Below are 26,566 nucleotides of genomic sequence, written 5' to 3'. Positions count from 1 at the left end.
AGTATTATTATTAGGGAGTGTAGTGAGTAAAATTCTCATCTTCAAGTTTTTTTAACGGTAAAATTCTTTTAAGGCTGTCATTTTTCATATATGCTCAATAATTATTGGGATATTTAAACACAACAAATTCTGCAACAAAGCATGCACAAGTATGCCAGCACTATGGCCCTCATTCCGAGTTGTTCGCTCGCAAGCTGCTTTTAGCAGCTTTGCACACGCTAAGCCGCCGCCTACTGGGAGTGAATCTTAGCTTATCAAAATTGCGAACGAGAGATTCGCAATATTGCGAAAAGACTTCTCTGTGCAGTTTCTGAGTAGCTCGAGACTTACTCTGCCAGTGCGATCAGTTCAGTGCTTGTCGTTCCTGGTTTGACGTCACAAACACACCCAGCGATCGCCCAGACACACCTCCGTTTCTCCAGCCACTCCCGCGTTTTTCCCAGAAACTGTAGCGTTTTTTCAAACACTCCCATAAAACGGCCTGTTTCCGCCCAGAAACACCCACTTCCTGTCAATCACATTACGATCACCAGAACGAAGAAAAAACCTTGTAATGCCGTGAGTAAAATACCTAACTGCATAGCAAATTTACTTGGCGCAGTCGCAGTGCGAACATTGCGCATGCGCAGTTAGCGGAAAATCGCTGCGATGCGAAGAAAATTACAGAGCGAACAACTCGGAATGACCACCTATACTCTGGCAATACTATGACAATGCACTTTGATCCTCATTCAGACATATACAAACCCAGTTGTCTGCACACATCTCTGATTGTTGCAATCCCCCCTTAGCTGCAGGATTATTGAAATGCTACAGCGGGTGGGGGACACGATGTGGACCATTCTACAAAATGGGGTTGTGTCACCCCATTTTGTAGGCGTGCTGAGCTCAGTGTCTCTACCTGGTCCCAGATGAGCAGTCCCACCAGTCATTCTGAGTAAGCTGAGGCTTAATCAAATAGGCGTGGGCTGTGACCATCGCATCTTCGGATGCAGCATTCAGAACTGCAGTGCTGTCAGGGGGCATCTTTTGTCCCAAGATGCCACCTACAGCGTTAGAATGTATTCTCATTGCGTCCAAAGACGCAATGAAATTGGGACAGGGGCGTAGCCATGGCATGCTCTTCATTGTATTATTCAATCCCAGGCTCCCACACAAGTTAATTAATGTATCACACTAGAGTTTTAAACTACTTCATTCAGCTGGGTGACAAGAGGATAACTGCTGTTAGGCCTAGCAGTGGTGACTCCACCATGTGCGGGAACCTGGGGCAAAGGACACTCCATTCTTCATATAGAAATGTTGAGCAACACAGTAAAAATGATAGACATGGATTTTTTACTTGGATCTGGCAACAATATTTTATCTGCAACTGGGGTAGCCCGACCCTAATTTAACAGAGTTTGCCAAAATGAGTGTCTAGTTATGGCAACTGCTAAAACCTTATATGAATATCAAGGTGGATCCAGAATAAATTGTAACAATATTTTGAACATATGCACAATATGGTTCAACATTATTGTTTATATTGCCACCTGTAGTGAAAAATGTCATGTTTCAACAGAACCTATTAATGTGTGTAGGAAAATAAAAGAGTAGATAAGATTTTCAAGCGATCAAATTTAAGTACAGCCAGACAGCATGGGTTTAACTCTGAGTCACAGGAAATGTGGTCACAATTCTGGCCACTTCCAGCGAACGGAAATCCCCTATGAACATTGGCCCATATTCTGAGGGCCTGTTTCAAATGTGTACGTAAACCTGATGGTTCACAGATCCGATGTTTTGGTGTCTGCATATGCATGTGGAGACCGGGTCCTGCGTAATCGCTTGCATGCCCCCCCTTAGCCACAACATGATTGACATGCTGCGGCATTTGAGGGGTGGTGACAGGGACCGTTCTACCAAATGTGGGCGCGTTGCAAGGGTGATCTGATGCTGCATCTTTGGATGCAGCACACAGATCGCAGATGCTGGCAGGAAGTGTCTGATTTCCTACAGACGCATCCTGTGGCATTTGAATTTTAGTTGTATGGTATTGCATAGACACTTCCCTCCAGCTGTGCAATACTGTACAAATCGGAATCAGGCCCTGAGTCAGACACATCTATGCGTCCACACTGCCCCCAGCCCTGTTTGTGAGTGCAGCTGTCATGCCTGTTAGCTGCATTTGCATCAGCTCTATCCGTGGTTCAGGAGTTCCAACTGAAATGTGATGGATATCTGCATATGCTCAGATCAGAATATCCCACTACTCTGACTACATGCCCACAAGACGCTCTTCCATGTGAAAGCACCTTTGCTACCCAGTGTTGTCCAGTCAGCCATAAGTGAGCAACAACCAAGACACAACCGACTCAAAATCCCTTGTAACTGCTCTAAGAGGACTGTTCAGACCTGGACGCAGCCATGTGATCATATGCAGCAGCCACATCCAAGGATTCTGCGCACGCGCATCGTCTATAGTGCGCGTGTGTGCCCCTTCACTATGTGCCCACATTCAAGAAGGATGCGGCCGCAAGGTGATTGGCAGCCGCGGCAGGTGCAGGGGTGTCGACCCTGCGTTTTGCGGGTGTGACGGGCATAACGAGGGCATGTCAGGAGCGTTTTCCGGGCAGCTGTGTGACATCACACGCAGCCGCTCCAAAAAAAAAATGGCGCCGGACCTCCTGCCAGCAAAGCCAGGCTGTGCAGGTAGGGGTCAACCTCTAATCAATGTGTTCACAATGAAACTGCAAATGCATCAAGGGGTGGCACCACACACATGCTGGGCAGCCTTTCCCTGTGCTGGATGGCCCCTAGCATGGGAGTAGATGAACGCAGATCTTGCTGCGTTAAGCAAGATCTGCGTCCATCTCTGAATAACCCCCTAAGTTGTGTTTCCTTTTTCATTCAGAATTATGTAACTCAGCATCAGACCCCATGTGTATTTCAGATATATCCGGTGTTAAATGTCTTGTCTGACCATCCTAAGGGCTACATTTACTAAGCAGCCAAATCTTCTGCAGTTTCAGCAGCCTGTATTGAATATAACTGGCTCTTTAAATCCGGCGCCTGTGGCTTTGAAACGTAAGAAGATAGTACATTTACTATTCAAATGTTTTTTTTCCGCTACAGACACTAGAGGGCGCCAAGTGGTAACAATTAAATTGTTTTGCCGTTTGGGCACCCAGCGGCTGCGGTGGACACATTTTTTCTCACAGCCTCCTGAGGGTGTGTGTAAACTGGGCACTTTGGGCGGACGCCCAAAGCAGGGAGTTTAGACTGGGTTTAGCTGTTTTAGACTGTTTGGGTTTGACATGCGCGATATGCATGGGCGCCAAAACACAATTGAATTGTGACAGTTGTTTGCGCGTCTAAAAAGTCCATTTTAGACAGGATTCTTAGATTCCCAAAACAATTGTATCAGCCCTGAAGTGTTAACTCGATTTTTGAGTCTTTAGATTAGATGTCATAATTGTAGGAATCATAAGTCCTTCCTGATAAATGTACAAAGCACAAAATGGCATCAGTGCAGCATCACATCCTTGAAGTTATATGTCTTGATAACAGTTAAAGTTAGTTTTTGGGTGGAGTCTGCAGAGGGGCAGATGTTTTCACTGACCAATTGGAGCAAGGGCATCCCTGGCAAGGTTAAGAATAGGCCCTCAGTATAAATGCTGGATATAAAAAAAATTTGCAGGACACAGTACTGAGGGCCTGATTCAGGTTTGTTAGCAAAGCAAAAAAAAAAAACACTCAACTGGGCAAAACCATGTGCACTGCAGGTGGGGCAGATATAACATGTGCAGAGAGAGTTAGATGTGCGTGAGGTGTGTTCAAACTGAAAGCCAAATTGCAGTGTAAAAATAAAGATGTCTAACATTTGTCAACAATATACCCCACCCAAATCTACATCTCTCTGCACATGTTACATCTACCCCACCTGCAGTGCAGCATGGTTTTGCCCAGTTGTGTGATTATTTTTGTTTTGCTAACAAACCTGAATCAGGCCCTGAAATAAGAGAGATGGGGTGTGGAGAGCACATTTTTCTTTTATGTTCATCAAGGAACTGATCCATAAATGTGATTTGCCCACTGCTTTATCTTATTACAAAATTAAATCTCATTTCTGCACAGATCCACGAAACTAAACATGACGGTGAGCTCTCTTTGTGCTTTACCACTCTGCCTTACTCTTATGTAAAATATTGCTCTACCACATACAGTATGTGTCCAGCCTGCTCTTGAAAAAAATATCCACACTGTTCAAAATATACCCAACCTGCGTAAACTGAGGCACACAATAGGTCACATGAAGCTTATTGTAAAATGTGACACAATAAAAGTTAAGATAGCATGAAAATAAATAATCTAAACAATAAAAACAGCCTCAGTTTGTGTCTCGCTGATTTGCTGCTGTATATTACATTTGATGAAATTGATTAAACTCTGCTCGTCACACAGATGATGTTACATTATTTAAAATCAAATGTATAGAGCAGAATAATAATCATCCTAGCAGATATATGCTTCAAAATTCATCTTACTAAAAACATACCACAGACTGTTATCGCATATGAAACCAGGGGCATGCAAAAAGTAAATAATACATAGGACCAAAGGAGTTGGTTCTCACGTAGCTCTACATTTATACATTTATTTATGTTGGTAAAATATACACAAATATATAATTTATTCTTCTACAAATGAATTATGAATATATTTAAGACAAATACAGGTTGTATTTTCAATGTCAAAATGCACTAACCACCTTCCATTTAATTTCAGGTCATAGTGAATACGGCCAGGGGTAAGTTACATTTCTTGCTGTTTATTGTTTGGACGATGTCTCATCAGAGTTAATGAATCTAAGAAAATATATTTGATTGAAGTTTTACTATGGGTCACATGATTTCCACAATGTTGCATTACTTTATCTCTTCAGATCAGAATGCTTCACTATCCCATGCTAAGAAGACAGACAGTCCAGACATGATGAGAGCAGGTAAGTAGACTCTAGGTCAGGCAGCCGAGTTCTGCGGTATTTCCACTTGTGCTGGGCACTGCTTGGCTGACATAGCATCCAATAAAGAGGCATGGCTGTTGCTCACAAGAACTTCGCAAAATAAGTGAATGAAATCTTTGCACAGCGCAGTAATACCGCTGCCAAACAGTCTCTCAAAAGTAACACAGCATACACACATGCTAAATATAACACATTGCCACACCATTACTAACTGTCCCAGGCCTGATTCTGAGTCCGACACAATGGCAACTGCACAATCATCAAAGTCATGACAAACGTGCAGAACACGTGTCAAATGGCGTGTGCGTACAAAGTTGCAGTATGGATTGAGACGTGCGAACGGTATTGAAAATGCATTATTGGCCGGTGACTGAGAGGTGGCTACTCAGACGCATGAGATGGTCCATCTTATGGACATGTAGTGGGAGTGTCACGGGCAAGTTGCAGATGCACCATTGTGTACATTGGAGGCCATACTTTGCACCTAGTTTCAATGGTGTGACCTATGGTCGCTCCTAAAGACACACCAAGCATTATTAGAGTTGAGAAAGATGCTGAAAGTCGACGTCTGTATCCTTACACACTAACAACACATGGCATACTTATCTACCCTCCCGGAACGGCCAGGAGGCTCCTGAAAATCGGGTGGGCTCCAGGTCCCCCGGAAAGGTGGGCAAGTCTCCCGCATCTGCCACCAAGCCCCTGCTCCCCCTCTACGGCCGCCCACAACAGAGCACCAGTGGGCGGTCCGAGGAGGACCCAAAGACGCGATTCACGCTGAATTGCATCATCGCAGCTCCGCCCCCCCTCTATACAGTGCCTAATTCCTCAGCACTGTATAGCGGGGGGCAGAGCCACAGTGATTTATTTGTGCCACCATGCCCACCGGACATGCCCCTTCCCATCTGACACGATCCCTGTTCGCCAACCAGGCTGCTCTCTCCCAGAGGAGGGGGCAGCAATGTCGGCAAGTATGACACATAGCTGGGCACCAGGGAAAGGGCCGGTAGCAACATTAGCATAAAGTCGCAGATGCCAGACGCAGATATGGTTGCTGTAGTGTATGACTCAGAATCAGCCCCTTAGTGTTACTGTATAATTATACATACCATTTTTTCCTGTTAAGACAATGAAACATCCATTACAGTAAAATGGATGTACCAACCATATGCTCTAAATTGCATACATAGGGCGGGATTCAAATCTTTTATCGCCCCCAATCTCCCGTCTAAAGTGACGGGAGATCGCGGAGCGATATTCTAATGACCCCCGTTTTCACGCTGATAGCGCCCACAAGAGACGGGTTTTTAGCGCGTAAAGCAGCTAAACCCGACTAAAGTCATGGGCGCGATCACGAAAAGTCCTGTTTGGCCATCCAAACGGGTCACTTTTCGTGCATTTTAGCTCGCCACCCCAGGGGGTGGCGAGCTGAAATGCTGATATCGCACCCATCGGCAGTAACATTTGAATACTGCCAGCGGGGGCAACGGGGGCGGGAGGGAGCAGAGAAGATTTGAATCCCGCCCATAGAATCATTGCTGCTAATGTTGCAAGTCTTATAGCTACCAAGAAAATGCCTTCATAAACAGATATAGCAACAGTGACACCCACAGTTAATTTACTACTTAACATGATGAGAAACAGTGTGGTAATAAAGAAATAAACATTTCAATAACATGTCTTTTTATCAGAAAAAAAGCGCAAATTTTACAAGACTGATTCTTTTCTTTGAAAAACTACCAGGAGGCAGTAGCATTGTTTTGTATCATGTTAACATATTAAAATCAAAATAACACCAAGAAGGTGCAGTGAAGTCCAACTGTGCTGATGTCAGACTACTGCTGGTGCCACTGTTGTCCTCACAGCATGAATACGATTCGGTGCCAGGGACACAGCAAACTGAGGAAAAGGGCTGTTTCCCCATAAGCCTCTCTGCTTCGCTGCTCTCACTCTACACCCACCTTCCCTCCTGTATATTCCTGCACCTGCTTGCTGCCCTTCAGCAGGGCGGTGGGAGGGATTGTGGGGTAATGTGGGATTTACTGTGACTGTCCTATTTGTGTCCCAGCCATGTACTCTGTGGAGATTACAGTAGAGAAGGACAGAATCACAGGGGAGACTAAGGTCCTCTCTAGCAACACTGTGCTCCCTCAAGAGCACCTCCTGCAGGGGGTCAAGGTGTATGAAGATGAACAGAAAGGTAGGGGTGCTCTGGTAGGTCAGGTGTTTTTACTCCTCAAGACACAGTGGTAATTTCAGCAACAAATATTTGATGATCTGTCGTGTAATTACTTAAATGTAACACCTAGGGGCCTATTTATCAAATAGAAAATGACTGTTTTCAGAAGAGTATCAAGACTATTTAAAAAAGGGTCCCGCAGCAGAGACCTCCAATTTCTGATACAGTTATTTTAGACTGCAGCTGTTGTCCACATATATTTCTATGGGGATTACAATAATAACCTAATTTACCAAACTCTTAGATTTTTGGAGCTTGCCTCTGTTGGCTAAAGGCCCATACACACTAAACCAGTCTCAGCCGACGCGATATTGGCGGCGGCAGGGTGCCGGCATCGGCAAGTGCATACACACTTGCCAATGCCAGCGGGGATGGGAGCGACGGCGGGTGGAACGACGTCTATGCTGCATCTGCAGCATGGCTGTTGTTAACATGAGGACCTTCTTCATCTGTACATGTTCAGACGAGGGAGAGGGTCGTTAACGATGCACGGGAGCCAGCATCATTAACGACATTGAGGGTACACACTAGACGAGATTGTAAAAGATCTTGCTCGGATTGGCCTTTCTGAGCGCTATCTTTTACATTCTCGTCTAGTGTGTATGGACCTTAACGAAATCTTTTGATGACCTTAGCCTTTGAAAACTATAGACTACAAAATTGTATTTTTTTTAAGGAGACTGATCTGATGAGTTGCTCTGTGGCAATTACCGCTTACAGATGCGCAGTCTGGTGTCCATGCCTGCACATTGGGCAGGATGGGTCCGAACCAAGAAGTTAAGTGATTTTCTTTCCTGGGACTGACTCCTACAGGATCCATATCTGACAAATGACTGATTTCATTTCAGTTGTCCCATTGAAACGCTGCTTACTGTTCTATTATGTGGCGATAAGAAATGACACTTGTCAGCACAGAATTGCAGTCTTTCATAAATCGGCCCCTTGGTCCGGACACATCATTTTTGCTCCTACTGGAAGTTGCTCCTTATCCATTACACCATGTAATGCCAGACCTGGTTGCTTCTATGCCATATCTGCCTATAACTTCCACAGTGGAGGATGGATGGGGTCTTGCATTATCCTGTAAATGTATCTAAGTAACTCCCAGCATAGACCGAGAACCATACTTACATACAAAGGCATTTTGATATTATTTTTCCTGCTCCTCTTTAACTATATTCCATTTCCCAATCTCCTTCCTCTATTTCTTATTTTTCTCCAATTTCTCGTGTCACCTTCCTACTTTGTTATATCAGACTTCAAAGTGTCCACCCTTATTGCTTGTATTACACACTTTCAGACTTTTAGCTTTCCACACAGCGGTTTTGACTTTCCTGTTTGTATATTATTGGAGGTTGTTAACAAACTGAAGTGGTTTCTATGGAGATAAATTAAACATTACTTTTTTTTCTTACTGAAAATCTCATTATTATTTTTGTTTTAATCTCTGACCTTTCCTGTCATCTAGTCTGACTCTTCTGTTTATATTTGTCTTTTGTATAGTCCCCTTATAATCTCTCTCTCTCATTCTCCTGCAGTTGTACATGCGGTGAGGTCAGATGTCGCAGTTCCAAATGACACAGTTCACCAGCTCAGTTCCACCGAGGTGGAGGAATTGATCCACAAGGCAGAAGAGGCAAATCTCAGTGATGTTTCCCTGACTTCAGATGAAAAGACCCCAATCCAGAGAGCATCTCCCCGCAAAGAGATCCCTGGTGTGCAGGCTCGACCTCCTCAGACATCACCAAGTCCTGAACCACCAGTAACCATGATTTTCATGGGTTACCAAAACGTTGAGGATGAGAATGAGACAAAGAAAGTTCTGGGTCTGGAAGAGGCCATCACTGCTGAACTGGTTGTCATCAGTGATGGGGATCCCCAGCCGGCTGCAGACGGAGATCTACCAGAGAAGGCACAGCATCCCCCTAATGGTGCTCCTGTAGATCCCCAAAACAAGAATGAGAAGCCAGAGAGCAATGACACAGCAGCACCCAAGACCGGAGAGAAGGATCTGACTATGAAGAAACAGAGGTGCAAGTGCTGCAGTGTGATGTAAGCAGGTGAAGGTAGGGACGAGGTGTGCCTTTCCTCCGCCCAATTACACCTTAAGATGAGAAATGGGAGCTTGTACTTTACTTTACCATTAATCCTGGATGGGGAGCTACTACCACTTAGCTTTTCAGTTTCAGAAGAGGTTCTATCTCTATTCACCGCAGCCTTTCAGGGAGTCCCCTCCATAATCCAAAAACTTTCAAGGTGGGCTCCTTTCTACCACATACATTGCTCCTTAGAAAACCTGGGAGGACAGTCATTTATTAATCCCCAAATAATATGGGAGATATCTCACACAATCTATCCTGAGGTACAAGCTCTTTCAGACTGGGAAGGAGGCTTCCATCCATCTCACCCCCAGATATATGACAGGAGCTGTCCTGTTTTCCTTTCTCAACTAACCATGCTGTAAGTGCGAGATGTTGTCCTCTTCTCCTGTTACCACTCATTGTTTTCCTATTTTAAGTATCTGCAGCTCTCTCTGTCTACTAAGTAAGATACTGCCATTTTGTAAAAAGTGAAGATGTTCAGTAACGATACGTAACAGTCCCCCAAAGTCCCTTTACCTGGTCCACTATCATTTGAATGCTCATCGTTACTGGCCAGGCCTGGACTGTCGGAGAGGAAATCAAAACATTTTAACCTTTAGCTTGAAAACGCAGAATGAAATGGGTGAATTGAATGCTACATAGGCCATACAGGATTCTACAGATAAAATCTGCGTGAAGTGGTAATAAGACATCTATCCTCTGGAGCTGAGGAACCAGCAACATGACTAATGCTTCTGTACCCAACTACAAGTAATTATGAATTACAGGATGATGGCTCTTTTATGGTCATTTCCATTCCTGCAGAAGAATGCATTTTAAGGTTAGGTATTTATAAGGCTTAGTTTTATGAAACAATATTATATAGAAGAGAAAAGTTTAAAGCTGTAGTCCCACACTGTTGCCAGTTCCAGATGTCACACAAAGGTTGACAATCATAATAGATCTACAGTGTAAACTGGATAGTTCCTGACCAGTACTGATGTTTGATTTCCTTGTGTCTGCTGCCTGCAATAACAGTGTATTACTATCCCATATAATAATGAGCTAACATGCCATATGGAATGCTGTAATGCTCCAGTGAATGAAATAATCCTTGTTATAGTTATAGCCATTTAAAATGGATCTCATTCATTTCAAGTGTTCAGTAAGCCTGAAAGTATGATGTGCAGGTATCTTTTTAACTTTTTTTTTTGAAGTTGTATAAGTTAGCTGATGTATAGGATTCAATGTTCTGCGAGGCATTGTAATGCATGGAGAGTTGCTGCAGGTCCTACTGAAGTTACCCAGCCCCCATCTTCTACCCTTTTGCCTATTACCCTTGTATGTTAACTGTGAATCCTCCTTCTCCAGCTAATTGTGTATCCCTAGTGCAGGACATGAAGCTGGGAGCTGTTGAGGCTTTGGGCCCCAGTCTGGGCATTCTTATTGGTGCCACTGTCTCCTGCTCTGCCTGCCTGATACTGACATTTACCTGCCCTTCCTCACCCAGATTTCAGGTCAAGTCATTGTAAGAAGAATAAAAACTCAGTAAGTAAATAAAATGTGTCATTTAATCTCAAGACTGCAACATGATTTCTGTCTGAATGACTGCGTGACTATGACTCGCTGAAGAAATCTTTACATATATACAAACACAACACACAATGCCATGCTCATATCTGCACTATGACATAGATGCCAGCTTTCAGACACACCAACATGGCCAGTCATTACTGGTAGTGCTTAAACACTAAGGTACAGATTTATCAAGGCTTGGAAAATGATAAATTGCATGGTGATAAAGTGCCAACCAATCAGCTCCTGTCATTTTTCAAACACAGCCTGTAATATGGCAGTTAGGAGGTGATTGGCTGGTACTTTATCACTGTGCAATGTATCACTTTCAAAGGCTTAATAAATCTGGGCCTAAATAAAGGGCCCCATACACTAGGGAGATATATCTCAGCAATTACTTCCATGCAAATTTCCTGCAATCTGTCCAGGAGCTTCCCGGGAGGCCTTCAATTGCGATTTCATACTTAAGTGTATTTTTACATGTGATTTATCTCAGGCAATCTAATGTTATTAAACCTATTTCCATGCAATTGAGATAAATCTCACGTGCAGCATGTGTGATCTGCCATTGCGATGGGTGACACACGGGAGCACGCAATCGCAAGAAAAGTACATGCAATTTGACATTTTTCATGCTATCCATCTCAAGAACTCATCGCAATTGCACGAAAACATGCAATATCGCACTAGTGTATGGGGCCCTTAATAAGTCGGCGATTCTAGAATGCAACACTGCCTTATGCCAGGCTTTGTTATCTGAGATTTATAACAATGTAATGACATAATCCTGCAATACAGACCCAGTTGTTTTGGTACCAAGGTTTTGGCAATATCAAAAATACCAAATATATAAGGTATTCGTCAGTGGATTTGTCCTAAAATATAGTTTTAAAAATACAGGTACTAGAACTATTATCTGGAATATTTGGATTTGAGAGTTTTCTGGATAACATACTTATAATTTCTCTTACGTCCTAGAGGATGCTGGGGACTCCGTAAGGACCATGGGGTATAGACGGCTCCGCAGGAGACATGGGCACTGTAAAGCTTTAGAATGGGTGTGCACTGGCTCCTCCCTCTATGCCCCTCCTCCAGACCTCAGTTAGTTCTCTGAAAAAGCTTTTGTTAGGTTTTTTATTTTCAGGGAGCACTACTGGCAACAGGCTCCCTGCATCGTGGGACTGAGGGGAGAGAAGCAGACCTACTTAAATGATAGGCTCTGCTTCTTAGGCTACTGGACACCATTAGCTCCAGAGGGAGTCAGAACGCAGGTCTCACCCTCGCCGTTCGTCCCGGAGCCGCGCCGCCGTCCTCCTCACAGAGCCGGAAGATAGAAGCCGGGTGAGTATAAGAAGAAAGAAGACTTCAAAGGCGGCAGAAGACTTCAGATCTTCATGAGGTAACGCGCGGTGGTAACGCTGTGCGCCATTGCTCCCAGCTCACACACACAGGCGCCACAGTAAGGGTGCAGGGCCCAGGGGGGGGGGGCGCCCTGGGCAGCATAAATATACCTCATATAAGACTGGCAGAGTACTTATATATACTGCAGAGGCTGTATAATTCCGAATCCCCCGCCAGTATAAACATTTAGAGCGGGACCGAAGCCCGCCGTCAGGGCCGGAGTTGATCCTCCAGCACTAACCAGCGCCATTTTCTCCCTCAGCAGGCTGCATGAAGAAGCTGCCCCCGGACTCTCCCCTGCTGTTAGCTAGTACAGAGGGCCAAAACGAGGGGGGGGGGGGGGGCACATTATTTGGCGATAAAGTTTGGTGTTTTACACATGTATATACAAAAAGCGCTGACAGACTGGGATTTTTGTCTCAGTGTATAGTGGCGCTGGGTGTGTGCTGGCATTCTCTCTCTTTGTATCTCCTAAGGGCCTTATGGGTCAGTCCCCATAATATTAGGTATCCCAGTGTGTGTGGGGGTGTCAGTACGTGTGTGTCGACATGTCTGAGCTGGAAGGCTCATCTAGTGAGAAGGCAGAGCAGATGATTGTGGTGTCTGTCGGCGATGTCGACACCTGATTGGATTGATATGGGGGATTTTTAAAATGCTAATGTGATTTTATTACAAAAGATTGGACAGAGCTGAGTTCAAGGAAAAAGCATAGCTTGACTGTGTCACAGGGCCCTTCGGGGTCTCAGAAACGTCCCCTTTCCCAGGTAGTAGACACTTATACCGACTCGGATTCCGACTCCAGTGTCGACTATGATGATGCTAGGTTGCACCCAAGGGTGGCCAAGAGTATTTCAATATATGATTGTTGCAATAAAAGATGTTTTGCATATCACTGATGACCCCTCTGTCTCTAAAACGAGGATATTTGAAATAGCTTGGGAAACTCCGGATAAGAAACTGCAGATTCCCTAGAGAATCATTATGGCGTATCCTTTCCCCTCCCAGGACAGATAGAAAGAAAGATGGATGTGTGCATAGGCGCCCTTGTAACAGAGATGCTAGAAACTGGCTTTTGGATAAAAACACAGTACTTTAATGCATAAAGTGATGTAACATAGAATAAAAATCACACATATATACAATAAAAATGTCAATCCCAAAGTATCTCACCCTAAATGGGATTTGCGGTGGGCAGAGAGCCTTTTTAGGAAAAGGCAATCCGGTCCCGGTGGAATTAGTGTGGCACCACCGCAAATAGGCTTATTCCATTCGAAGGTAGAGTAGGGAGTCAGGCAATGCAGATAAAAGGCATCCGTGTCGTCCAAATGACGCGTTTCGGAGATTGTTCTCCTTTTTCAAGCTTGGAAAATGTGTGATTTTTATTCTATGTTACATCACTTTATGCATTAAAGTACTGTGTTTTTATCCAAAAGCCAGTTTCTAGCATCTCTGTTACAAGGGCGCCTATGCACACATCCATCTTTCTTTCTATTTGTACTCTGTATGGTGGGACGTGGTGTTCCCTCAGTGATGTGTGACGGCTGCCTAGAGTAACATTTGTTGCGCACTATAGAAATTTCCTTTCATTTCCCTCCCTGGACAGGTTAGGGTGGGAATCCTCACCCGCGGTGGACAAGGCTTTAACGCGCTTTTCAAAAATGGCGCTACCATTCCCTGATACGGCAGCCCTCAAGGGTCCTGCTGATCGCAGACAGGAAACTACCATACGGGTGCCCTACTAAGGCCGGCAGTAGCGTCGGCATGGGTGGGTAGCGCAGTTGCAGCTTGAGCAGAGATAGATAAAGATGCCATTTTGTCGACCTTGGGTCACATTAAGACGCGGCGTTATATATGAGAGAAGCTGCGAGAGATATTGGGCTGTTGGGTCTAAGAACCAATGCCATGGCAATTTCTGCTAGACGGTCCCTGTGGACCCGCCAATGGACAGGTGATGCTGATTCAAAAATATGGAGACTTTGCCTTACAAAGGTGAAGTTTTTATTTATGGGAGGGCCTCGTGGTTCTGGTTACCACAGCTACAGCGGGTAAATCTTATGTTTTGCCTTATGTTCCCCCACAGAAAAAGAAAACACCTCAAGATCAGATGCAGTCCTTTCGGTCGCATAAGTTCAGAAAGGGTCGGGGTTCTTCCTTCCTCGCTAGAGGTAGAGGGAAAAGAGCGCCTGCTACGGCTAGTTCCCAGGAACAAAAGTCCTTCCCGTCCTCTACAAAATCCACCGCATGATGCTGGGGCTCCGCTACGGGAGTCCGCACCGGTGGGGGCACGTCTTCGACTCTTCAGCCAAGTCTGGGTTCAGTCGGACTTGGATCCTTGGATGGTAGAAATTGTGTCCCAGGGATACAAACTGGAATTCAAAGATGTGCCTCCTCACCGATTTTTCAAAATCGGCCTTGCCAGTTTCCCCCCAAGAGAGGGAAATAGTGGCAGCTGCCATACAGCAGCTGTATCATCAAGTGATTATCAAGGTTCCCCTGCTACAACAGGGGAAGGGTTTTTATTCAAGCCTCTTTGTGGTCCCGAAACCGGATGGCTCGGTCAGGCCCATTCTGAATCTAAAATCCCTGAACCTGTATCTGAAAAGGTTCAGATTCAAGATGGAATCTTTCCGGGCAGTGATCTCCAGCCTGGAAGGGGGGAATTTTATGGTGTCGCTAGACATAAAGGTTGCATACCTTCATGTTCCCATATATCCTACTCATCAGGAGTACCTGAGATTCGCTGTACAAGATTGTCATTACCAATTTCAGACGTTGCCGTTTGGGTTTTCCACGGTCCCGAGGATTTTCACCAGGGTAATGGCGGAAATGATGGTGCTCCTGCGCAAGCAAGGGTCACTATTATCCCATACTTGGACGATCTCCTGATAAAGGCGAGTAAAAAAAAAAAAAAAAAAGAATTGTTACAAAGCGTATCTCTCTCCCTGAGAATACTACAAAAGTCACAGTTGGTTCCAACAACTCGACTGTCGTTTTTGGGCATGATTCTGGACATAGAAAACAAAAGGTCTTTATCCCAGAGGAAAAAGCCCAAGTACTCCAGAACATGGTCAGAGACCTGTTAAAGCCAAAAAGAATGTCAGTGCATCAATGCACTCGTGTATTAGGAAAGATGGTGACGGCCTACGAGGCCATTCCATTCGGCAGGTTCCATGCAAAGACTTTTCAGTGGGACCTTCTGGACAAGGGGTCAGGGTCCCACCTACACATGCATCGGAAGATTGCCCTGTCCCCCGGGGCCAGGGTCTATCTCCCGTGGGGGCTCCAGAGTACTCACCTTCTAGAGGGTCGCAGATTCGGCATTCAAGATTGGGTTCTTGTGACCACGGACGCGAGCCTCCGAGGATGGGGAGCAGTCACACAGGGAAACAATTTTCAGAGAATATGGTAAAGCCAAGAGGCTTGTCTACACATCAAGGTTCTGGAATTGAGGGCCATTTACAACGGCCTCAAACAGGCGGAGAATCTTCTTCGCAATCCTACATGTTCTGATACGGTCAGACAACGTCACAGCCGTGGCACATGTAAACCGCCAGGGCGGGACAAGGAGCAGAGCAGCAATGGCGGAAAGTCACCAGGATTCTTCGCTGGGCGGATAATTATGTAAGCGCTCTGTCAGCGGTCTTCATTCCAGGAGTGGACGACTGGGAAGCAGACTTCCTCAGCAGACACGTTCTCCATCCAGGAGAGTGGGGACTTCATCAGGAAGTTTTTGCAGAGGTGACAAGTCGTTGGGGATTTCCTCAAATAGACATGCTGGCGTCACGCCTCAACAGGAAGATTCGGACGTATTGTTCCAGGTCGAGGGACCCTCAGGCAACGGCGGGGGATGCCCTGGTGACGCCGTGGGTGTTTTCAGTCGGTCTATGTGTTCCCTCCACTTCCTCTCATCTCAAAAATATTGAGAATCATAAGACGAACAGGAGTGCAGACAATACTCCTTGTTCCAGATTGGCCTCGAAGGGCCTAGTATGCAGATCTTCAGGGACGGCTCCCAGAAGATCCGTGGCCCCTTCCTCTCAGGGAGGACCTGCTTCTACAGGGGCCCTGCGTGTTCCAAGACTTACCGCGGTTACGTTTGACGACATGGCGGTTGAACACCAAATCCTAGCTAAAAAGGGTGTTCCAGAGGAGGTCATCCCTACTCTTATTAAAGCTAGAAAAGATGTTACGGCGAAACACTATCACCGTATCTGGAGAAAATATGTTTTGGTGTGAAGCCAAGGATGCTCCTACTGAGGGTTTCCAACTAGGATGTGTTCTCCAGTTTCTACAGTCAGGTGTGGATATGGGCCTGTAGTTAGGCTCCATTAAGGTGCAGTTCTCTGCCTTATGCATATTCTTTCAGAAGGAATTGGTTTCTCTCACAGAAGTCCAGACTTTTGTAGGAGTGTTGCACATCCAACCTCCTTTTGTGCCCCCAGTGGCACCATGGGAGCTTAACGTGGTATTACGGTTCCTTGAGCCATACTGGTTTGAACTAGTGATGTGCACCGGACATTTTTCGGGTTTTGTGTTTTGGTTTTGGATTCGGTTCCGCGGCCGTGTTTTGGATTCGGACGCGTTTTGGCAAAACCTCCCTGAAAATTTTTTGTCGGATTCGGGTGTGTTTTGGATTCGGGTGTTTTTTTACAAAAACCCCTCAAAAACAGCTTAAATCATAGAATTTGGGGGTCATTTTGATCCCATAGTATTATTAACCCCAATAACCATAATTTCCACTCATTTTCAGTCTATTCTGAACACCTCACACCTCACAATATTATTTTTAGTCCTACAATTTGCACCAAGGTCGCTGGATGACTAAGCTAAGCGACCCAAGTGGCCGACACAAACACCTGGCCCATCTAGGAGTGGCACTGCAGTGTCAGACAGGATGGCACTTCAAAAAAATAGTCCCCAAACAGCACATGATGCAAAGAAAAAAAGAGGTGCACCAAGGTCGCTCGATGGCTAAGCTAAGCGACACAAGTGGCCAACACAAACACCTGGCCCATCTAGGAGTGGCACTGCAGTGTCAGGCAGGATGGCACTTCAAAAAAATAGTCCCCAAACAGCACATGATGCAAAGAAAAATGAAAGAAAAAAGAGGTGCAAGATGGAATTGTCCTTGGGCCCTCCCACCCACCCTTATGTTGTATAAACAGGACATGCAAACTTTAACAAACCCATCATTTCAGCGACAGGGTCTGCCACACAACTGTGACTGAAATGACTGGTTGGTTTGGGCCCCCACCAAAAAAGAAGCAATCTCTCCTTGCACAAACTGGCTCTACAGAGGCAAGATGTCCACCTCCTCCTCATCGTCAGATTCCTCACCCCTTTCACTGTGTACATCCCCCTCCTCACAGATTATTAATTCGTCCCCACTGGAATCCACCATCTCAGGTCCCTGTGTACTTTCTGGAGGCAATTGCTGGTGAATGTCTCCATGGAGGAATTGATTATAATTCATTTTGATGAACATCATCTTCTCCACATTTTCTGGAAGTAACCTCGTACGCCGATTGCTGACAAGGTGAGCGGCTGCACTAAACACTCTTTCGGAGTACACACTGGAGGGTGGGCAACTTAGGTAAAATAAAGCCAGTTTCTGCAAGGGCCTCCAAATTGCCTCTTTTTCCTGCCAGTATACGTACGGACTGTCTGACGTGCTGTCAGGTCCGGGTGTTTTTGTGAATCCGTTAACCCGGAACCAACCACAGGTGTAGGTGCTGGGCTATGAAGAAAGCAGGGAGGACGAAGAAAGTTCCGATTCATATATTTATTCAAAATAATAATTCAGTAAAGGGTTAACTGACAAGTTGGTAATCATCATATTATACTGAAGTATTGCAGGAATAATATGCAAGAGAAAACTCAAAAATAAATAAAAGAAATGTTCATGGAAACATATGCAAAACAAGCTGATGAATAAATGTTGGATTGTCCAAATATAAACAAGCTTTGATGCAGAACTGCAGAATGTGATTAACTGGATAATGCAGACATGAAGAGATAACTGTAAGGATTTGCAATGGAGTTTTGAGAGTTAACTGAGAGACTGTGAAGAATTATCCTTGTTATGACAACATAGCAAATATAAACAAACTTTGATGCTGAACTGTAGAATGTTATTAACTGGATAATGCAGACATGAAGAGATAACTGTAAGGATTAGCAATGAAGCTTTGAGAGTTAACTGAGAGACTGATGAATTATCCTTGTAATGACAACATAGCAAAAAGTACTGAATTGGGTTACTTGCGGGTTCCGGAGATCACTCTGAAACTGTAGTAGAAGACAAGGTGATGAATGGGTTAAATGCAGAGTTGAACAAACGAACAGCTGAGAGAAATGAGATCCTGCAGACTTTGTAGGATAGGCAGACTGACAAGGTAACCTCATGCAGGACACTGGGAATCCAAGTATTTCCAATAGGTGTGCAATTGACTGATAGCACAATGGAGAGCCGGTAGATCTTTGGCAGTGAAGGCTGCAAACGGACCTCTGGGAACGGAGGCGATATCTGGACCTACGGGAATCACACAGGAATGCACGGAGAGAGTTCAGAGCTAGAGCACAGCTTTGATACAACAAAGCACTGGCCCAGAGTAACATAATCCCAGCCTACTTAAAGGCAGCACAAGCACGGGATTGGCTTACACCTGCCCACAGGTGTTTTCACAAGTGCTCTGTATTAGCTATTTGGTCTCCAACATGGCCACCTCCTATACAGCAGACACACCGCAGTGCCTTAGGCCATTTGGTCCCCGCACTCACAGTTCCCAGACTCTGCATCACCTGTGCCATTGATCACGCCGTGTCCCCACACGGGCGCACAGCACCGCAAGCAACCGCACTGGCAATGGATGAACCCCAGAACCCGCAGAGGTGAGAGACCGGTTCGTGACAGTACCCCCTCTTCTACGGGTGGTCTCCGAACACCTTTGAACCTTGTCAGGATTTTTGGAGAAGTATTTCTGTACCAGTCTTGGAGCATGAACATCTTCAGAGAAAACCCAGGATCTCTCCTCCGGACCGTAACCCTTCCAGTCGACCAGAAACTGTAAACGACCATATCGGGAACGTGAGTCCACAATCTCTTTAACTTCAAATTCCTCATTCTGCAAAGAGTGAACTTTAGGAGATTTGGACTGGGTAGTACGGAACTTATTGAGAATCAAAGGCTTCAGTAAAGATGTATGAAAGGCGTTAGGAATTCTCAAAGACGGTGGCAATTCGACTTTGTATGACACAAGGTTGAGTACCTTTACAATGGGAAATGGACCAATAAACCTGAGAGCAAATTTCTTAGAAGGAACTTTGAACTTGAGATTGCGCGTAGAAATCCAAACTTGGTCTCCCACTTAGTAATTCGGTACAGCTTTACGTTTTCTATCTGCAAAAGATTTATAACGAGTGGAAGTTTTGACCAAGGACTTACGTACACAACTCCAGATGCTAGATAGACGTTGAAGCTCTTGATCTGCTGCTGGAACCTCTAGGGCTGGCAAAGGATGAAACTCTGGTGGAGAACTTCTTGGACTCTTATGTTGGGCACATTTAGGACATGCTGCTATAAACTCTTGGACATCGGCTTTGAGACGTGGCCACCAATAAGACTGTTGAATAAATTCGAGAGTCTTTAGAACCCCATGATGACCCATGAAGGAAGAGGAGTGAGCCCAGGTAAGCAGCCGTTTTCGGAGACTTGTGGCAACAAAGGTCTTGCCAGGCGGAGGAACTGGAGAGGTTCGATTCATTAAAAAGGACGTAGGATTCACAATGGCTTGATTCGTGGTAGCATCATTTAATTCAGAAGAAGCAAAGGGCCGGGAAAGGGCATCTGCCTTTTTGTTCTGAGACCCTGGACGATAGGTGAGTTTGAAATCAAATCGTGAGAAGAAAAGCGCCCATCGAGCTTGTCGTGGATTCAAACACTGAGCTGACTGCAGATATAGAAGATTCTTATGATCAGTATAAACTGTAATGCGATGTTGAGCTCCTTCTAGAAGGTATCTCCACTCCTCAAATGCCAACTTGATGGCAAGTAACTCTTGGTCACCGATTGCATAATTACGTTCTGCCGGGAGGAACTTACGGGAGAAATATCCGCAGGGATGGACCTTTTTATCTTCAAAGACTTGTGACAACACAGCTCCTACTGCTTCTGTAGATGCATGCACCTCTAATAGAAAGGGACGATTCAACTCAGGCTGTCGAAGAATGGGGGCTGACACAAAGGCTTGCTTTAAATCAGAGAAGGCTTTGATTGCTTCAGAAGACCAGTTCGTAGGATTTGCTCCCTTGCGAGTTAGGGCTGTGATAGGAGCAGCTAACGTAGAATAATTCTTAATGAATCTCCTATAGAAATTAGCAAAGCCAAGAAATCGCTGAATCCCCTTGAGAGTTGTAGGAGTGGACCAATCCCGGATAGCTCGCGTCTCTGGGATGGATAGCGGATGAATTTGTCCCCTAGGAGGGGTCTTGCCCGGAACCAGGACGACTGGGCAGTCCCATTCACTATGAGGAGGTAGAGAGTCTGCTGCTTGCTTACTGGAAACATCCGCAAGGGATTGATACACCGGAGGTAGATCGGAAAGGCTAATTGACCGAAGAGGTACAATTGCAGCTACACAGTCCTTGGTACAAGATTTACCCCATGAAAGGACTTCCATGGTTTGCCAATTGAGTTGAGGATTATGTTTCTGCAGCCAAGGTAAACCAAGTATCACATCTTGAGAGGCTTTGGGAATCACGTAGAAGGAGAGGTATTCGGAATGGAGCTCACCAACTTTCATCTTGAGACATACGGTTCGATGAGTAATTATACCATCTGGAATTCGACTTCCATCCACTGCTGTAACGGCAACTGCTGCTTCCAGAGGCATGGTTCGAACTTTAGACCGCATGACAAAGGCTGAGGAGATGAAGTTCTCGGCTGCCCCGGAATCTAGGAGAGCTGAAACTTTCACTGTAGAACTTGGAACTTCTAATTGAATAGACAAGGTCGGCTCTTTCCCAGAACGTGATTCTAGAGTAACTCCTAGCTTAACCTCTCTTGAATAAGCTAGGAGGCGAGAGTTTCCCGGTCGGAGTTTGCAGAATTTAACTAAATGTTCGGAGGACCCACAGTACATGCAGAGGTTACCCTGTCGACGACGAAGTCGTTCCTCCTCTGTGAGGCGAGAGCGCCCAATCTGCATAGGTTCTTCAGTCATTACTGGAGACTGTGATGAAGAATCTTGTCGAGGTCTAGGATGATCACGTGGACTGGATCGCTCTGCCCTGGATTTCTCTAAACATCGCTCCCTGTGACGTAGGTCAAATTTGTTACAGAGAGAAATCAATTCATCCAGTTTAATTGGCACATCCCGGATAGTTAAATCATCCTTGATTCTCTCTGAAAGTCCATTCCAAAACGCGGCGATCAGGGCCTCCTCATTCCAGTTTAACTCTGAAGACAACGTGCGAAACTGAATAATATATTGACTGACAGGACGTAAACCTTGACATAGACGGAGAATCTCCAAGGATGCTGAGGTGGTCCTGCCTGGTTCGTCAAAGATTCTCCGGAAGGAAGATACGAACTCTTTGTAATTAGAGAGGATAGGATCACCTCTCTCCCATAATGGTGATGCCCACTCCAGAGCCTGACCGGAGAGGAGGGCAATAATATATGCAACTTTAGAACGAGCTGATGGGAAACTGGAGGACAACAGTTCGAACTGGATCTCGCATTGATTCAGGAATCCTCTGCAAAGTTTTGGGGTTCCGTCAAACTTACTCGGAGAGGGTAACTGCAAGCGGGACGTAGGTAGCGTCACAGGAGAAGCTGTAGTGGTAACTGGGACATCCAGGGTTGGACTCTGGACTTGGAACGTTTTAATAGCCGTATGAAGAGTCTCTAAACGGTCTGCCATAGTTTGCATAAACTGCACTATTTGTGTCTGTATAGACTCCTGATTTTCCAGACGGGAAAGGATATCTGACGTAGCACCGCCTCCTGCGAATTGGTCACTTGACGGATCCATGGGGCCAGTGCTTACTGTCAGGTCCGGGTGTTTTTGTGAATCTGTTAACCCGGAACCAACCACAGGTGTAGGTGCTGGGCTATGAAGAAAGCAGGGAGGACGAAGAAAGTTCCGATTCATATATTTATTCAAAATAATAATTCAGTAAAGGGTTAACTGACAAGTTGGTAATCATCATATTATACTGAAGTATTGCAGGAATAATATGCAAGAGAAAACTCAAAAATAAATAAAAGAAATGTTCATGGAAACATATGCAAAACAAGCTGATGAATAAATGTTGGATTGTCCAAATATAAACAAGCTTTGATGCAGAACTGCAGAATGTGATTAACTGGATAATGCAGACATGAAGAGATAACTGTAAGGATTTGCAATGGAGTTTTGAGAGTTAACTGAGAGACTGTGAAGAATTATCCTTGTTATGACAACATAGCAAATATAAACAAACTTTGATGCTGAACTGTAGAATGTTATTAACTGGATAATGCAGACATGAAGAGATAACTGTAAGGATTAGCAATGAAGCTTTGAGAGTTAACTGAGAGACTGATGAATTATCCTTGTAATGACAACATAGCAAAAAGTACTGAATTGGGTTACTTGCGGGTTCCGGAGATCACTGTGAAACTGTAGTAGAAGACAAGGTGATGAATGGGTTAAATGCAGAGTTGAACAAACGAACAGCTGAGAGAAATGAGATCCTGCAGACTTTGTAGGATAGGCAGACTGACAAGGTAACCTCATGCAGGACACTGGGAATCCAAGTATTTCCAATAGGTGTGCAATTGACTGATAGCACAATGGAGAGCCGGTAGATCTTTGGCAGTGAAGGCTGCAAACGGACCTCTGGGAACGGAGGCGATATCTGGACCTACGGGAATCACACAGGAATGCACGGAGAGAGTTCAGAGCTAGAGCACAGCTTTGATACAACAAAGCACTGGCCCAGAGTAACATAATCCCAGCCTACTTAAAGGCAGCACAAGCACGGGATTGGCTTACACCTGCCCACAGGTGTTTTCACAAGTGCTCTGTATTAGCTATTTGGTCTCCAACATGGCCACCTCCTATACAGCAGACACACCGCAGTGCCTTAGGCCATTTGGTCCCCGCACTCACAGTTCCCAGACTCTGCATCACCTGTGCCATTGATCACGCCGTGTCCCCACACGGGCGCACAGCACCGCAAGCAACCGCACTGGCAATGGATGAACCCCAGAACCCGCAGAGGTGAGAGACCGGTTCGTGACACGTGCCTACTTGGATGCGGTCACTCATATAATCCTCCACCATTCTTTCAATGGTGAGAGAATCATATGCAGTGACAGTAGACGACATGTCAGTAATCGTTGGCAGGTCCTTCAGTCCGGACCAGATGTCAGCACTCACTCCAGACTGCCCTGCATCACCGCCAGCGGGTGGGCTCGGAATTCTTAGCCTTTTCCTCGCTCCCCCAGTTGCGGGAGAATGTGAAGGAGGAGCTGTTGACGGGTCACGTTCCGCTTGACTTGACAATTTTCTCACCAGCAGGTCTTTGAACCTCTGCAGACTTGTGTCTGCCGGAAAGAGAGATCCAACGTAGGTTTTAAATCTAGGATCGAGCACGGTGGCCAAAATGTAGTGCTCTGATTTCAACAGATTGACCACCCGTGAATCCTGGTAAAGCGAATTAAGGGCTCCATCCACAAGTCCCACATGTCTAGCGGAATCGCTCTGTTTTAGCTCCTCCTTCAATGTCTCCAGCTTCTTCTGCAAAAGCCTGATGAGGGGAATGACCTGACTCAGGCTGGCAGTGTCTGAACTGACTTCACGTGTGGCAAGTTCAAAGGGTTGCAGAACCTTGCACAACATTGAAATCATTCTCCACTGCGCTTGAGTCAGGTGCATTCCCCCTCCTTTGCCTATATCGTAGGCAGATGTATAGGCTTGAATGGCCTTTTGCTGCTCCTCCATCCTCTGAAGCATATAGAGGGTTGGATTCCACCTCGTTACCACCTCTTGCTTCAGATGATGGCAGGGCAGGTTCAGGACTGTTTGCTGGTGCTCCAGTCTTCGGCATGCGGTGGCTGAATGCCGAAAGTGGCCCGCAATTCTTCGGGCCACCGACAGCATCTCTTGCACGCCCCTGTCGTTTTTTAAATAATTCTGCACCACCAAATTCAATGTATGTGCAAAACATGGGACGTGCTTGAATTTGCCCAGATGTAATGCACGCACAATATTGCTGGCGTTGTCCGATGTCACAAATCCCCAGGAGAGTCCATTTGGGGTAAGCCATTCTGCGATGATGTTCCTCAGTTTCCGTAAGAGGTTGTCAGCTGTGTGCCTCTTCTGGAAAGCGGTGATACAAAGCGTAGCCTGCCTAGGAACGAGTTGGCATTTGCGAGATGCTGCTACTGGTGCCGCTGCTGCTGTTCTTGCTGCGGGAGGCAATACATCTACCCAGTGGGCTGTCACAGTCATATAGTCCTGAGTCTGCCCTGCTCCACTTGTCCACATGTCCGTGGTTAAGTGGACATTGGGTACAACTGCATTTTTTAGGACACTGGTGACTCTTTTTCTGAGGTCTGTGTACATTTTCGGTATCGCCTGCCTAGAGAAATGGAACCTAGATGGTATTTGGTACCGGGGACACAGTACCTCAATCAAGTCTGTAGTTGCCTGTGAATTAACGGTGGATAATGGAAACACGTTTCTCACCACCCAGGCTGCCATGGCCTGAGTTATCCGCTTAGCAGCAGGATGACTGCTGTGATATTTCATCTTCCTCGCAAAGGACTGTTGGACAGTCAATTGCTTACTGGAAGTAGTACAAGTGGTCTTCCGACTTCCCCTCTGGGATGGCGATCGACTCCCAGCAGCAACAACAGCAGCGCCAGCAGCAGGAGGCGTTACACTCAAGGATGCATCGGAGGAATCCCAGGCAGGAGAGGACTCGTCAGACTTGACAGTGACATGCCCTGCAGGACTATTGGCTTTCCTGTGTAAGGAGGAAATTGACACTGAGGGAGTTGGTGGTGTGGTTTGCAGGAGCTTGGTTACAAGAGGAAGGGATTTAGTGGTCAGTGGACTGCTTCCGCTGTCATCCAAAGTTTTTGAACTTGTCACTGACTTATGATGAATGCGCTGCAGGTGACATATAAGGAGGAGGATGTTCCGAGGTGGTTAACGTCCTTACCCCTACTTATTACAGCTTGACAAAGGCAACACACGGCTTGACACCTGTTGTCCGCATTTGTGTTAAAATAATTCCACACCGAAGAGGTGATTTTTTTTGTAATTTGACCAGGCATGTCAATGGCCATATTCGTCCCACGGACAACGGGTGTCTCCCCGGGTGCCTGACTTAAACAAACCACCTCACCATCAGAATCCTCCTTGTCAATTTCCTCCTCAGCGCCAGCAACACCCATATCCTCATCCTGGTGTACTTCAACAGTGACATCTTCAATTTGACTATCAGGAACTTTACTGCGGGTGGAAGGCGCCACCTCTTCCCGTCCAGTGTTGGGAAGGTCAGGCATCGCACCCGACACAATTGGACTCTCCTTGGGGATTTGTGATTTAGAAGAACGCACAGTTCTTTGCTGTGCTTTTGCCAGCTTAAGTCTTTTCATTTTTCTAGCGAGAGGATGAGTGCTTCCATCCTCATGTGAAGCTGAACCACTAGCCATGAACATAGGCCAGGGCCTCAGCCGTTCCTTGCCACTCCGTGTCGTAAATGGCATATTGGCAAGTTTACGCTTCTCCTCAGACGCTTTTAATTTTGATTTTTGGGTCATTTTACTGAACTTTTGTGTTTTGGATTTTACATGCTCTCTACTATGACATTGGGCATCGGCCTTGGCAGACGACGTTGATGGCATTTCATCGTCTCGGCCATGACTAGTGGCAGCAGCTTCAGCACGAGGTGGAAGTGGATCTTGATCTTTCCCTATTTTACCTTCCACATTTTTGTTCTCCATTTTTTAATGTGTGGAATTATATGCCAGTATCAATAGCAATGGCCTACTACTATATATACTGCGCACAACTGAAATGCACCACAGGTATGGATGGATAGTATACTTGACGACACAGAGGTAGGTAGAGCAGTGGCCTACTGTACCGTACTGCTATATATTATATACTGGTGGTCAGCAAACTGTGCAAAACTGAAATGCACCACAGGTATGGATGGATAGTATACTTGACGACACAGAGGTAGGTAGAGCAGTGGCCTTCT

The 26,566-nt window shown here is 45.6% G+C and overlaps 1 protein-coding gene across 2 annotated transcripts in view; it reads left to right on the top strand.

The window, feature by feature from the left end:
• The window catches only part of PALM (paralemmin), a 118,085-nt gene extending 107,177 nt beyond the window's left edge, over positions 1-10,908 (top strand). The window contains exons 6-9 of one of the 2 annotated variants that reach the window (XM_063914389.1): positions 4,771-4,792; positions 4,928-4,987; positions 7,077-7,208; positions 8,786-10,908. In XM_063914389.1, the coding sequence (XP_063770459.1) occupies positions 4,771-4,792; positions 4,928-4,987; positions 7,077-7,208; positions 8,786-9,303 (732 nt within the window). In that variant the 3' untranslated portion in view covers positions 9,304-10,908. The remainder of the gene's footprint in view (positions 1-4,770; positions 4,793-4,927; positions 4,988-7,076; positions 7,209-8,785) is intronic. The other variant, XM_063914390.1, reaches the window with a different exon arrangement.
• The last annotated feature ends 15,658 nt before the right edge of the window (positions 10,909-26,566 follow it).

The sequence above is a fragment of the Pseudophryne corroboree genome, chromosome 1 (genome assembly GCF_028390025.1).
Source record: "Pseudophryne corroboree isolate aPseCor3 chromosome 1, aPseCor3.hap2, whole genome shotgun sequence".
In the NCBI taxonomy this organism is placed as follows: domain Eukaryota; kingdom Metazoa; phylum Chordata; class Amphibia; order Anura; family Myobatrachidae; genus Pseudophryne; species Pseudophryne corroboree.
Note: the sequence above shows the minus strand (reverse complement) of the source record. Positions and strands in the feature narration are given on the sequence as shown.